Consider the following 14589-nt stretch of genomic DNA (forward strand, 5'->3'; position numbering starts at 1 on the left):
GAACCAGAGATCCATCCAAGGGAAAAAGGGACAAATAGGCAGACCTGGAGACGAGGAACAGCACAGGCGAGTAGGAGAAGACACTGAAGAACTGAAGACTGACCACTGGAGAGTGATGAAGAATTGAAGATTGATCACTGGATCAAGACATAGAACTCAAGAACTAAGACCAGGGACTGCCAAAACAAAGACCAGGAACACAGGAACGAAGACCAGGAACACGGTGAGGCAACTTGCTCTACCAGAGGTAGTCGACCTTTTGGCGAGGTGTAGATTGAAGGGAAGAAGGTCCTTTTATGGGCCAGAGGCTGTGATGCCATCGGTGGATGCTGCAGGGGATTTCCCACTGTGGGCTCTTTAAATTGGGTGAAGCTGGGCAGGAGAGACGGCAGCATCTTGTCATGCAGCATCATGCTGAGCGAGACGTTCTGCCACAATGCGACTCGCTGCATCTAGCAAGGGAGGACCCAGATCAGGGCTGGAGGTAAGCATGATGGTTCGCGGCCTTGTCCCACAGACTGCCAAACACAACACCATTCTCCTTTTTGTACAGTTTAAAAACAAAATATGGATGGAACTAGGATGCCTTCTTTGTTCAGAAAACTTTTATTTAGGGAAAAGAGACAGTGAGTCACAGTCTAAGAGCCCTATATATACTAAGCATTTATCAGAAAACACAAAATGGAAAAAAAAATGTTAGTACTTCCAGTCCTTGGTGTGGTTCAGAAAACATAATTTCTGTATGTAACGGAAAGCCATTTTCAGTTAACATTAAGCCCTGGGTTATGCCGTTAGTGCAGTTAGTGAAACAGATACTTAGGGGATGATCTGTGCACATGCAGCCCTTCTCAATGAAGGTACTGGAATGGATGACCCACTTCAGAGGTTTTATAGAAGTTCGCTTCTTAGAACTCAACTCGGGGGGGGCAGTATAATTTGCAATTTTGGAAGAATGTTGTAGATTTTCGTCTCAGTTATATTTTTGGCCTACCTGCGGACCTGGGTCTTCTCCCAAGGGGCAGAATGGTTGTCCTGAAAATATTTTTGATTTTGGACTTTTACATGGAGGGAGCCTTGCTGGATACCTGGGCCTTTCTTGGACTCAAGGAATGGGGAACCCTGTGTTCAGGATGCCCAGGGATAAGGAAGACCTGCCCTTGAGGTAGTGACCCACTGCAAGGGGTAACTCTGGTGTTATTTCCTTTTTTGGGGGGGAACCGAAGAAGTGATCTGGGAAGAAGTGTTTTGCCCCTCTTCCTACCCACTTAAGGACTTGTGAGGCTGCAGTTCCATCTTAGATCCCTCCCAACTGGGATCCCTATCTTGTCAAAAGGAAAAGTCTAATAACTGTGGATAAGAACCTATTTATATCATGGAAGACATCCATTCGGAGTCTTCACCCCCGGGGAGAGAGAGGATTTACTCTCTGCCAATAGGCAGGATTTTGGCCATCTTTGGAAGGAGTTTTCCCAACCATTTTAGGATTACCCTGCCCACTGGGACCACCACTTTACATAATCCAGGAAGGTGGATGGATCCCTTGTCTGTTTACAAGATTCCTGCACAGAAAAGAGGATAAAGACTGTAACCAAAGAAAGAAAGTATGTGATGCTGGATTCATATTTATTGTGCCATTATTCACCTAACTTCTGAACAGTAAAGTTTTATTTTGGACACTAGTACAGTGCGTCCTGTGTGGCTCTTGGCACGTAGAACACAGTGAAAAGATTATTCCTCTCCCAGAGAAATTTCAGTAAGGAGGATTTCATTCCTGCACTGGGCCTTGAAAGTAAACCTTTCCCCCCAACCAAAAGGCCAGGCTTCCTGTCCCAAAAAGTTTACAAATCCTTTTATGTTCCCACCCGTACAGACAAGCACACCGGGATGGGGGTTACATGTAAAATGTTTAATTGTTCAGGAGTAAAAGAAGGGATGAGTCTCAAAGAGTCAGCAGTGGTTTACAGAGCACCTGAAAACAGCTGTGGACCTACTTCTCCTTTTCTTCATGAAAATAAAGGTCTGGACAATTAGGCATTCTGACACAAGTAGGTATTTCCTGAATTAAAAAGATAAAATGATGGTTTGGGGATTTGAGGACAATTCTTCCCTCTGCTAAACTTTTTAAATCCCTACTCTCTTCCTCCAAAACTAGCACCTTACTACCAAAACGTATCACCACTTCTGCTCCTTTGCGCCAGTTCAGGAGCATTTTAAGGGCAAGAAAACTTGGGGAAGAAAAGGTTTTGTCAATTTCAGAAAACACAATTCAGGACAGGGCCTTTTATTTTTCAGTTATGAATATTACTGAGAAAAGAGGGGGAGGGGCAAAATAACCAGCAATGTTTTTTCCATATTCAGGTGAAATATCAGGCTCAAGCTGTGGAACTCTCTTCCAGAGTCACTACGCCAGATAACAGAAAGAAAGAGTTTCAAGCAAGAACTGAAAACGTGGCTTTTTAGAAAAGCATATGACTTGACGCAAAATACCAACATGCTGATAACTTCAGTGTCTGTACCAGAGATAACATTAGTAGAGAAAGCAAGAAGTAGCGAATGATGTAAAGTGTATTGGCAGTAGAATTAGAATTTACCTCTTATTCAGTAAGAGGTAAATTTACTGTTGGGTCATCCTAAAAATGTATGAATGTGATCTAGATTAGATCCTTACTATTGGGATGTCCGAGAGTATATATAAATATGTTGTGGTGTTAACCTAGAATGTGATTGCTATCCAAGAATATGAATGCTGATATTGGAAACCATTGTGATCTTCATTTGAAATGACGGTATATAAAATGCCTAAATAAATAAAATCTCATGTCTCTTTAAAACAGTATCTGCACAATAAGGCAGCCTACCAAGAGTTATATTTTCAGAAACTGGACACAATCAGGCCGATACAGTAAAACAAAATATTTAAATTAGGGCCCGCGGTAAAAAGAGGCGCTAGGGACACTAGCACGTCCCTAGCACCTCTTTTTGGACAGGAGCGGCGGCTGTCAGCGGGTTTGACAGCCGACGCTCAATTTTGCCAGTGTCTGTTCTCGAGCCCGCTGACAGCCATGGGTTCGGAAACCAGACGCCAGCAAAATTGAGCGTCCGGTTTTCAACCCACGATCCGCGGGCTGATTTAAATTTTTTATTTTTTTATTTTTAACTTTTTTAAACTTTTGGGTCCTCTGACTTAATATCGCCATGATATTAAGTCGGAGGGTGCACAGAAAAGCAGTTTTTACTGCTTTTCTGTGCACTTCCCCGGCGCCGGCAAAAATTAACGCCTACCTTCGGGTAGGTGCTAATTTCTTAAAGTAAAATGTGCGGCTTGGCTACACATTTTACTTACTGTATCGCGCGGGAATGACTAATAGGGCAACATGCATTTGCATGTTGCGGGCGCTATTAGTCTCTGGGGGGGGGGGGGGGGGGGTTGGACGCACGTTTTAAACACGCTATTACCCCTTACTGAATAAGAGGTAAAGCTAGCGCGTCGAAGTGAAGGAAAAGAAAGTGAGAAAACAGGGTGGCTGCTTGCTGGTCTGCCTGGTACAGATTAACTGGTCTTAGAAACTACAGCAGGTCGGTGGGACAATTAAGATCTGATCAATATTTTCACATAAGATGACTGTTTTAGGTGAGATCTGGGAGGAATTTAGCTGCCTACAGTCGTTTTAGCATGCGCCACCAAAACACACTGGTCTTATAGATCAGCACAGCCTTAAAGATCAGCACAGCCTTCGCAGAACACCTGCTTACTCCACTTTACAAAGTCAGCACAGCAATCAGTTAAACACAGATTACTTCCTGTAACCTTAAAACAAAAAACCCCCCACTAAATGTTATAACCAGTCACAAGAACACTACAGCCTGCAAACCGGAGCTCCTGTCACCCAGTTTAGGACCAGGCCCCTGGTGGTGGCACCTTCTTGCTAGCCAACAGGCCGTGAAAGGGCTTACTTTGGCTAGCGCCCACGGCTCACCCTTGGCGAGGTGGAAATCTCGGGTATCTGGAGTATCGGTTAATGCATCCTAAAAGAGACCAGCAATCTGCTAGGTTTTAATTTCCTTCTACTGTGAATCAAAATACACAGAAATGAGGAGCAGCTCAGATTAAACAAACAAATATTTTACTAGCTTAATTGCATAATACAGGCTCCACTCGTCCTCCCCCCTTCCCAATAAATACTGGGACATCTGTTTCAATCCAAAGTTTATTCTCTCCAACATAACCTAACACATTATCTCTAATCTTGAAACAGAACCAAAAAACAGTGCAACATTCAGACCACCTCTTTAAATGAACTAAAGTATTACCTAGCCAAAAACACCACTGCCGAGGAGACATTCTTTTTATGATCAGTATTTTCTTTTTCATTGTTCTTTATGTATTTATTATTTATATGCACTTCATTGCCCCTCATCGAGCCATACTGTAGAAAATGTTCTGAGATGGGACAGCCATGCCATGCTGTACTATTTATTATTTCATCACATCTCCAAGCCAGCCAAATCCCAGTCTGAGTTATTTATTCTTGTTTATATTGTATTGAAATGGATTAACACTAATAACCGAACTACCTGATCCACAGGTTGAGCGCGGCTAGTTGAACACTGATCCACAGGTAGTTCGGTCCAGCAATTATAATCCTCCTTTGGAGACATTGGAGGCACATGCATGCAACTGTGATTTATGACAACAAAAACTTTGGATTCGGAAAATCATTTTTTTCAAGGACATAAAACTGTACCATTTTCAGAATTCACACGTAAGACAAGTCATGTGGTATATTGCATAGTATGCCCTTGTAAATTCCTATATGTAGTTTTCGAGTCCGGATGACAGAACACAAATCTCATTTAAAAACAAAAAAGATAGAAGCACCACTAGTTGAACACTTCTTGCAACATAATCACCAGATTCAAGAATGTAGGTGGACAATTCTGGAGAAAGTGTTTTCTCACTGGCGAGGTGGGAATAGAGCCACACGCCTTTTTCAATGGGAGCAAAAATGGATTTTTAAACTCCATGCTGTAGTTCCTCGAGGACTCAACAAAGAGATTGAATGGATGGCATTCCGTTGAAAGATTTATTTTTGATTCATTCCCCAAAGTTTACTGAGTGACTGTTTTGCCGATGACATTTTGGATTTAGTAAGTTCTCTTTCAGGTAATCTTTTGTGGTCCCTTCTAAATTCTCGTGAATGGAGTCATCACGTTTACGCTATCATGTGAGTTCTCTTTCAGGTAATTTTGAGTAGTCGCTTTAAATTTTCCTGAACTGAGTCATCACGTTTACGTCATCACGTAGAAAATTTAAAAAGTTGGGTTTGGCATCACAGTTAAAACGCTGAATCCTTGGCAGGTGAAAATGCTATGTGAAGAAATGATCAGTCGCCTCAGTCATCGTAAGTTTTTTTCCAATATTATTGAGACATTAAAGTATGCATTTACTGTTTTGCAGAAAATTAAAACAGGACTGAAAAGGAAAGAGTGATTTTTTTGGATTGAGTATATGCTGATTCTAGCCCCTGAAGCAGCAGTTTGCGAAACATGGTACCGTGTTGGGCATGAATTAACTTCAACAAATGGAGAAGTAGTGCACTTTTTTAGTAATTATAATTCTTTGTGAAATGCTTCAAAAAGTTCTTAAAAAATTGGACCAATGATTAAAAGTGTACCCCTTTGATTCATCGATAGAGCATAGCGTAAGGCTCTAAAAGATATCAAAGTGAGGGGCTTATATAATGGTCCCTTAAATCATTCATTGTAATTTTTGGTGGATATGTTTTTTTTGTATTTAATTGCTATATTGTATTGCCCATTAAGGCTTTTTCTATATTATTGCTGGCATTAGTAGCATGGGATCTATTTAATGTTTGGGTTATTGCTAGGTAACTCTAACTTGGATTGGCCACCGATGGAAACAGAATGCTGGGCTTGATGCATCCTTGGTCTGACCCAGTATGGCAACTTCATATGTTCTTATGATATGGGACCAGACTATCAATACATTCAGACATTGCGCTCTAATCTCAACTTTGCTTCTTTTTCTTATTATTATCAAGTTGATTGCTTTTTGTGGTATTAAATCATTACCCCCCAAATATATGGTGACAGTATCAGGCTTAGGGTGCACCCTGGCCATCCTCAAATGCCTAGGAATTAGCTTGTTCCCCTTTTATTCCTCTCCACTCCATCCCTTTTACATTTGCCTTTCCTTCTTTTCCCACCTGAACCCATTCATGCTCTTTTCCTTGCCCAATGTAAAAGGCATGACCTACCATGACTATTTTTGTCCAATGTTCACAAGCTGTCCTTTGCTCTGTCTCAATAAGATAATGAATCTAAAACATATTAATTTCCAGTATTGCGCACTCCTTACATAGCTTATTTCCAACATCTGATTTGTTGCCTCTGCCTATGTTCCATACCCAATTCCTTGGCCAGTGACTTGGCCCCAATCCTAAGAGTGTCCTATAACCCTTGGGATCCCTGCTCGCTATCTCAAGGCAGCTTGACATCACTCTCCTGAACTGGATCTGTGAACGGGCTGCCCCATTCTTGTGTTTAAAAATGGACTCTTCCCCGGAGGCCTCAATTTGTACTCCACCCTACCTGAAGAGCATAATACTTTGTCCCATGTCTGTCATGGTATTACTATGCATCCTCCTTTCTTTCTATCTGTTTTTGGATCATCACAGCCACACCTCTGCCTAATTTTTCCCCAACTGCACATCTTCTGCTAGTGCCGGACCATGAGTTGTAAACCTAATTTATAGCACAAATCACTGTTCACTCTAAGCTGTGCGCACGTGCACTTGCAAAGAGATCGCGAGCCCTGTGCACACAGCAAATAGCGTGCACAAGAAAACCTGATATTATTTGCATTATCCTGGCTTGGAGTGCATAAATTTGAACTTGGCTAATAAAATGTTGCACAGAAAGACAATTTTTTGCACATGCAGTCTTTCAAAATTTGAGGAAACATTGAACACAACCTCACTAACTCTGAATGCCCTAAAGTACATGATTGTGGTCACCACAACTCAAAAAGATGTAGTTGCACTGGAGAAAGTGCAGAGAAGGGCAACAAAAATGATAAGAGGCTCCCCTATAAGGAAAGGCTGAAGAGGTTAGGGCTATTCAGTTTGGAGAAGAGGTGACTGAGGGGGGAATATGATAGAGATCTACAAAATCATGAAAGGACTTGAACAGATTAACATAACTCGGTTATTTATTCTCTCAGATAATAGAAGGAATACGGGGCACTCCATGAAGTTAGCAAGTAGCTCATTTAAAACAAATAGAAGAAAATTATTTCCACTCAGCTCATAGTTAAGCTTATTTCATTGCCAGAGGATTTGGTTACAGCTGTTAGTGTAACTAGGTTTACAAAAGGTTTGGATAAGTTCCTAGAGGAAAAATCCATAAACTGCTATTATAGAAACATAGAAATGACGGCAGAAGACGACCAATAGGCCCATCCAGTCTGCCCAGCAAGCTTTCACACTTATTTTCTCATACTTATCTGTTACTCTGACCGCTGAGTTCAGGGCCCTTATTGGTAGCTTTTTGATTGTAATTTCCTTCCACCCCCACCATTGATGCAGAGAGCAGTGTTGGAGCTGCATCAAAAGTGAAGAATAAGGCTTAATGTTTGAGGGTAGCAACCGTTGTGTCGAGCAAGTTACCCCGATGTTTGTATACTCATACTGCTCAGATCAGTGCCTTGTTAGATGTTGGCTGTATGTAAATTCTATCTCTTCATTTCCCCCTGCCATTGAAGCACTGAGCTGCACTGGATATGCTTTCAAAGTGAAGTATCAGGCTTAATTTGTTAGGGATAGTAACGGTCGCAATAAGCAAGCTACTCCCACGCTTATTTGTTTACCCAGACTATGCAATTCAGTCCTTGTTTGTTGTTGTCTGAATATAAATCCCCTTTTCTTCATTCCCCCGCTGTTGAAGCAGTGAGCTGCGCTGGATGTGCTTTTCAAGTGAAGTAACAGGTTTAAATTGGTTCGGAGTAGTAACCGCTGCAACAAGCAAGATACTCCCATGCTTATTTGTATACCCAGACTGTGCAATTCAATCCTCTTATCTTCATTTCCCCCTGCCGTTGAAGCAGAGATAATGTTGAAGCAGATTTCCGCTGGATATGCATTGAAAGTGAAGTATCCGGCTTATTTGGTTTGGGGTAGTAACCACCACATCAAGCAAGCTACTCCCATGCTTATTTGTTTACCCAGACTGTGCTACCTTGTTGGTTGTTGCCTGAATGTAAATCCTCTTTTCCACATTTCCTCTTGCCGTTGAAGCAAAGAGCAATTTTGGTGGTTGTCTGATGCAAATCCTCTTTTCCACATTTGCTCTTGCCGTTGAAGCATAGAGCAATGTTGGAGTCTCATTAACCGTGTGAATGTTAATTGAATAAGGGTATTAATCACCAGGTAGTAGCTTCCATTCCCGCAAGTCACGCCCATACCTCTTCTCTTCTTTCCCATCCTCCAGGCTTTATGGATCCACAGTGTATATCCCATGCCCCTTTGAAATCCTTCACAGTTTTGGTCTTCACCACTTCCTCTGGAAGGGCGTTCCAGGCATCCACCACCCTAATAATCTATTAATAACCTATTAATCTAATAAATAATCTAATAATAATATATTAATAATCTAATTATTTATTTATAGTTTTTTATATACCGCGGCATGTAATGCACATCACCTCGGTTTACAGCAAACGGTAATTCAGCCAAAGGCTTTACAATGAACATAAGTGGAATAAGTAAAGTGCTAATTTAACAGAAAAACTAAGAGTATACATATCAAATATATATGAGTAATAATATTAACAAAAGTCTGACTTGAAAGGGAATTATTTGTAAGGGAAAATGAGGGTAAGGGAAAGGGGGAATCGTAGAATTTAATGTTTGGGTACTTGGGTACTTGTGACTTGGATGGCCACTGTTGGAAACAGGATGCTGGGCTTGATGGACCTTTGGTCTGACCCAGTACGACATTTCTTATGTTCTTATTAGGAATGTTGCCCCAAACAACACATCCTCATAGCTATTTCATGCTACCTCAAGCAGGACCTTCATCTTTTTCTTCAAGATACTTGTTGTTCTGGGCCTTGAGTGCTTCTTCCACCCTTTCATTATTTGCTTTATCATGAATGCCCCAGTGGTTGTCCTAATGGGACATTACTTTTTTCCATCCCATACTATGAATAGCAACACTTTGCCACCCTGATCTTTTATGCATCTTTCTAAAAACAATTAAAACTTGTTTTTTAAAACCGGCCTTATTTAATTTACCTGATGCATTGAATATGGTTCCACCCAGCATTTGCTATTTATTTATTTTGCTGCTCTTCTTGAATTTTTTTTAGGCGTGCACTTTGATAATTTTTTTTTTGCCTATGTATGAATTTTATCATTGTTTTTGTTTAATCTTGGTATGTATCTTATTGTATTTTATTTTAAACCAGTTTGATTCCAAATTATTTAAACTTCTGCCAACTTTTCTAGGAGTGCTAACAAAGCCCAATGGCTGAAACCATGATGAGAAGAAATTGATTACCCTTCGTGTGATTATGCAACCCAAGTGAGGCTAAATAATTGAATTTTCTCCTAAACTTCCAGTTGCCCTACCATAAATTTTCTGCTTTACTGATTGTTATTATACCAAGAAAACCCCATCACCATGCTGGGATCTCAGCAGCTTACCCTTCTGCCTCAGATACCAGTCACCTGTAAAAAGACAACTGTACATGTGTCAGAGCATGATATTTTGCTGTAAGATGCAATTATTCTAAAACATATCAAACCCATTTCTTGTAGCAAGTATAGCTGCATGCCTAAATGTGGGGAAAGGAATGTATCGACCTTTGTTTATCTGCAGCTTACTATTGTGTACAGTGACAAAAGTTGTGTCTGTCTGTGTGTGTGTGTGTGTGTGGGGGGGGGGCCTCAGCTTGAGTTCAGCTACACTTCTGATAACCCAGACTTTGAAATATTGCTTTATTCCCCATGCTCCTCTGCCCCGACTTAGCATGTAGCACATTTAAAACTAATTGGAAAAAATTCTTTATTACTCAGCGCATAATTAAACTCTGGAATTTGTTGACAGGGGATGTGGTTATGGCAGTTAGTGTAGCTGGGTTTAAAAAAGGTTTGGATACGTTTTTGGAGGAGAAGTCCATTACCTGCTATTAATCAAGTTGACTTAGAAAATAGCCACTGCTATTAATTGCATTAGTAGCATGGGATCTTCTTAGTGTTTGGGTAATTGCCAGGTTCTTATGGTCTGGATTGGCCACTGTTGGAAACAGGATGCTGGGCTTGATGGATCCTTGGTCTGACCCAGTATGGTAATTTCTTATATTATTTATATCCATGTCGCTCCTCGTCTGCCTGTTTCTCTCTCAGCTCCTATGCCACTCCACCTCTGCATCTCTAGCTCTGGTCCCTCGCCACTCTGCATCTGGATCTCTCTCATGTCCCTGCTGCTCCTCATCTGTCTGCATCTCTGTCTGGCCTCTCACCGTGCTCCTTGGCTGGTCCCTCTCAGGTCCCTGACCATTCCTCTTCTGTCTGCATCTCACTGTGATCCCTCCCTATCCTGTGCCACTTCTTTTCATTTCTCTCTCTCCAGTCCCTCATTGTCCTGAGACTTATCTGCTTCTATTCCCATCCCAGACTTTACCAATCCACAGGCTCTAATGCTATGTTGTGAAAAACACAACATCAGGTGGCAACAGCAAAAACATGCTGCCCAGTGTATACTGCGCTATTCTAGTTCCATAAATTCAGGTGCTAGAAACACAAACACCCTCTTCCAAGTAATTTTACTCTGCTTTATAAGGAGGAGGATTACACTACAGACTGCCCCTGTACCTGATATCCAGCTGCATTTAATCAGTTGATCCGTGAACCAATCTCCTCTCCTGTTTCCCTTGTTCTGAACCAGGTTAGGACACTGACCTTGCGATCTCGATGATGGTACTGTAATGGGACTGCCATACTCCGCAGTCCTTATAAGCAATGCCCAGGTGTATTTATATTAAATGAAACAAAGAGGATTCCCTGCTGAAACTCTGAAGAAGTATAAAACCTCTGTTGCCTCCCTGCCTCTCTCCTGCTGCTTTGTCTGCCCTGACCTGGACCTTTTATTACCTTTTCTGTTGCTTTCCCACCTTAACTTTTGTGACCAACCGTGCTTGCTATATTAATTGCCCTACATTTCCCCCTTCCGGATCTATCCCTTGGGCTGTGTCCACCTACTATTGTTCCTCACCATAAGGGTCCCAACGGCTAGCTGTTGGGACCCCTCATTCAAATAAAAATAGAGAGGGAGGCTATGGGAGGCGGCTGTGTGAAGCATCCTTGGCCACCTAGGGGCCGCCTTGATGACATGTTTTGATGTCTCGCTACCTTTTCTTTGCATCGACAGTAGCACTACAGGGTTATTTAATAGGCTCAGTATAGGGTTAGCTGAGGCTTTACAACACCATTTCAAGATGATCGAGGAGCCTTCTGGGATTTTAATGTCTTTCCTTACATTCCTTTACAGAAAGTCTCTATTCCGTGAATGTTTTGTATTTTCATCTTTCTCATACCAAAGAAGTGGAAGGATGTTGAGAAGTCGGGAAACGAGCTTGGTGACTTAACAAAAAATCAAATACGTTGATGCCATAACAATGCAATTAGTGCTCTGTGTGTGCTGTTTAGCTTGTGCTGGGCTTGGGGCTGTGTTTTATGTGCGGTTATTAAACGGATACCGTGGCCTCCGTGTGATAAGAGCATGCGATCTCCCCACCCCTTCTCATCTACCAATCTTGCTTCCCCTCCCCGCGGGTCCACTTGTGCCCAGTGGAGCCGTCCTAGCTCAGCTCCTAGGAGCAGCAGAGGGAAACCTTTGGAACCGTTCCCGGGTCACGTGCGGCTGTTTGTTGTGAGAGTTGACGTCTCGGGCTGAATCATTCGCTCGGCACTCACGCCCCTCGCCCCTGCCCCTGCCCCGGCGCAGCATTCTCTCTCTCAGTGGCTCGCGCTCCCGAGCTGGTGGCTGGGGATTGTATTGCGGTACTTTCCTGTCAACGGTCCTGGGGTGTTCCGCCTTCCTCTCCCTCCCCTCTTTGACGTGGTTCACTTTTTTTTTCACCCTCCCCCGTCGTCCACTCCTTTTCCTCTGGTAGTTTCCTTCCTCTCCGCCTCCTCCGAGCTGACAGTAATCACTGTGGAGTCGAGCTCCTAAGGGTGCGTTTGCTCCGACCTGCTCAGTCCCCCCTCATGTACTCACTGGACAAGTCGAGACTGGAGGCGGGGGGTGGCTTTCCGAATATGGCGACCCTTGGGGACTTTAACCCTCTGAGCAACAGCATCCCGGCCACCAGAGTGGAGATAACTGTCTCCTGCAGGTCAGTGCTTGCTTTTATTTTTTCTGTCCAGACACTGGCTATGTACATCTCGGACTGGGGAAAAGGTTCATACCCCGGGGTTGCACTCTCTTAACCCTTTCTCCCAACTTCAAACTTTGTACTGATTTTTTAAAAAATACTACTTATATCTCATTCTTGCTGATTTAAAACGTTGCTTTTCTCAGACACCGCTACAACTGGAAGTCACGAGAAATCACAGCTTTGCTCTTTGCTTGATCGCAGTGAGGTGTATGAAGGGACCCTGGGGAGGAGGGGCTTTTGGGATCCCCTTATAAAATTATGTTATGAAAGAAAAAAATGTCTCGCTGAGTGGAGCAGAGCAGGCAAGAGTCCCTTGGTAAAGAATTGGGAACTGCAAGAATCTGTTCGATTTTCCCCCTGGCTCCAAATGCGGTTTTCTTGCCACATTCCGACACATGCAGGCAGTAAAATATCTCAAGTAGCCTGAAAATAATTCCACATAACTTTACAGCCTGAGAATTTTCTTTGGTGAGGTTTAAAGGAACTTTTGGTTTTTTTTCCGCTTTGAGGTGCTTAGAGCTTCTATTATATGTGAAGGAAATAAAATCCCTGGCTGGAAAAGAAAACTGACACATGATGGCGAGAATAGGTAGAGTTATATATTTGATATGCATCTCTTTGGGATGAAGTGCAGGATTCTTCTATTTATATCATCACTTTTGTCCAGTTTCTCTCCTACACTTTAAGGAATGCCCCTTAATTTTTGAGTTGGTTGTGATGGTAATGAGGAAATTCCAGTCATGATATATACAGCTAACATATGGATTCTTCTTCACACATTCCTTCTAAAATGTCAGTGTTTTGCTAGAAACTCCAGTGTGTTTAGCATCTGATGGACCAGTGATCAGTCCAATGTGTAACTGAACCTGCAGCCAAATTAATAAAAAATTTCCATACAGCTGCCAGTGTTACAGCATGGGGGGGAAGGCGATGCATGCTGGCTACCACCTGTAGTACTGTTAAGCAGTAAAATAGTGTGTGAATGACATCCTGTAATGTAAGGAAATTGAGTTGTGATTGTATTATTTGTGCTACAAGCCACATTTCTCTCAAGTTTCTGCATAGTGTTGTGCATAGCACTTTCAGAATGAGAGCAAGGCTATCGCTACTCAGCAAAGAAAGATGACGGATCTAAGACCTGGTGGTGTACGCCCAGGTTATGGGCAGGCTTCCTGTTTCAGGATTTTCTTGAAAGTAATTGGACACAGTTAGTCATGCTCAGTTTCAAGAAATTGTACTTGTAGCAGTTGTGTTAGTAGTGTGATGCCCGCATTTTCCTATTAGAATTCCCTGTTTTTCAAACTGTACTGTACAGAAGTTACATTATCTTAAATTTTAGTGCAGCAGTTTTCATTTCCCAACATGTTTATTTTCAAAAGGGTCTTTCTTTCTGTTTATGGAGAAAAGTTTGGTAAAAGAAGCTTTAGTAAATCAGATTACCAGGTAGTAGTGGAATGGTAAACCAGAACAGGAGGCGGGGGAAGAGGGGAGACGAATGAGATGAGAAGGGAAAAGGAAAGGTGGAGAAATGGATGGATTGGAAATTCTGTGCCAGATAAAGGGTTACACAGTCTCGAAATTCCAAAAAAGTTTAAATTCAAGAAGATTCTTTTATTTTCAATCGGCAACTCCACTGTATAAGGCAAACATGTTCTCAGAAGGAAGGGTCCCCCGACACGGACCCATGTTTCGCCAAGGGCTGCATCGGGAGGGACACACAGTACATCTTAACAAGAACTATAAATAGAAAACATAAATGGGACTGTGTTAAAAAGAAAGCACCAATGCCGTACACCATTCAAGTATAAACAAGTGTATAAATCTTACCTGTATCAAATTCACAAGGTTACATGGCAGGGAGCGCATTACATGAAAGTCAGCATAGACCTTTAAACATACGGAAAAGGCGCCAAAACATTCGCGGGCCAATCAGCTAAGGAGATGACCACCAATCAAACCCATCAGCATATTCAGTATAATTTGACAAAAGATGAAAGATTGTCACTCTCCTCATTAGCTGAGGATCCGACGATTATCAAAAAACCTGCTGACAAGGGGGGCGGGATTGTGATTATGAACCGTGCTGACTATAGATCTGAGGTTAACCGCCAGCTGAATGACTCCACCTT

The 14589-nt window shown here is 42.2% G+C and overlaps 1 protein-coding gene across 3 annotated transcripts in view; it reads left to right on the forward strand.

Annotated features, from left to right (window-relative positions):
* Positions 1-14589, forward strand: part of CPNE8 (copine 8) — a 587797-nt gene that overhangs the window by 26423 nt on the left and 546785 nt on the right. The window contains exon 1 of one of the 3 annotated variants that reach the window (XM_029615272.1): positions 12024-12418. The exons of the other annotated variants lie outside the window; for them this stretch is intronic. Coding sequence (XP_029471132.1) covers positions 12291-12418 — 128 coding nt within the window. The 5' untranslated portion in view covers positions 12024-12290. Of the gene's footprint in view, positions 1-12023; positions 12419-14589 lie in introns of those variants that run through there. 3 annotated transcript variants of the gene reach the window in all.

This window comes from Rhinatrema bivittatum, chromosome 9 (assembly GCF_901001135.1).
Source record: "Rhinatrema bivittatum chromosome 9, aRhiBiv1.1, whole genome shotgun sequence".
Taxonomy (NCBI): Eukaryota; Metazoa; Chordata; class Amphibia; order Gymnophiona; family Rhinatrematidae; genus Rhinatrema; species Rhinatrema bivittatum.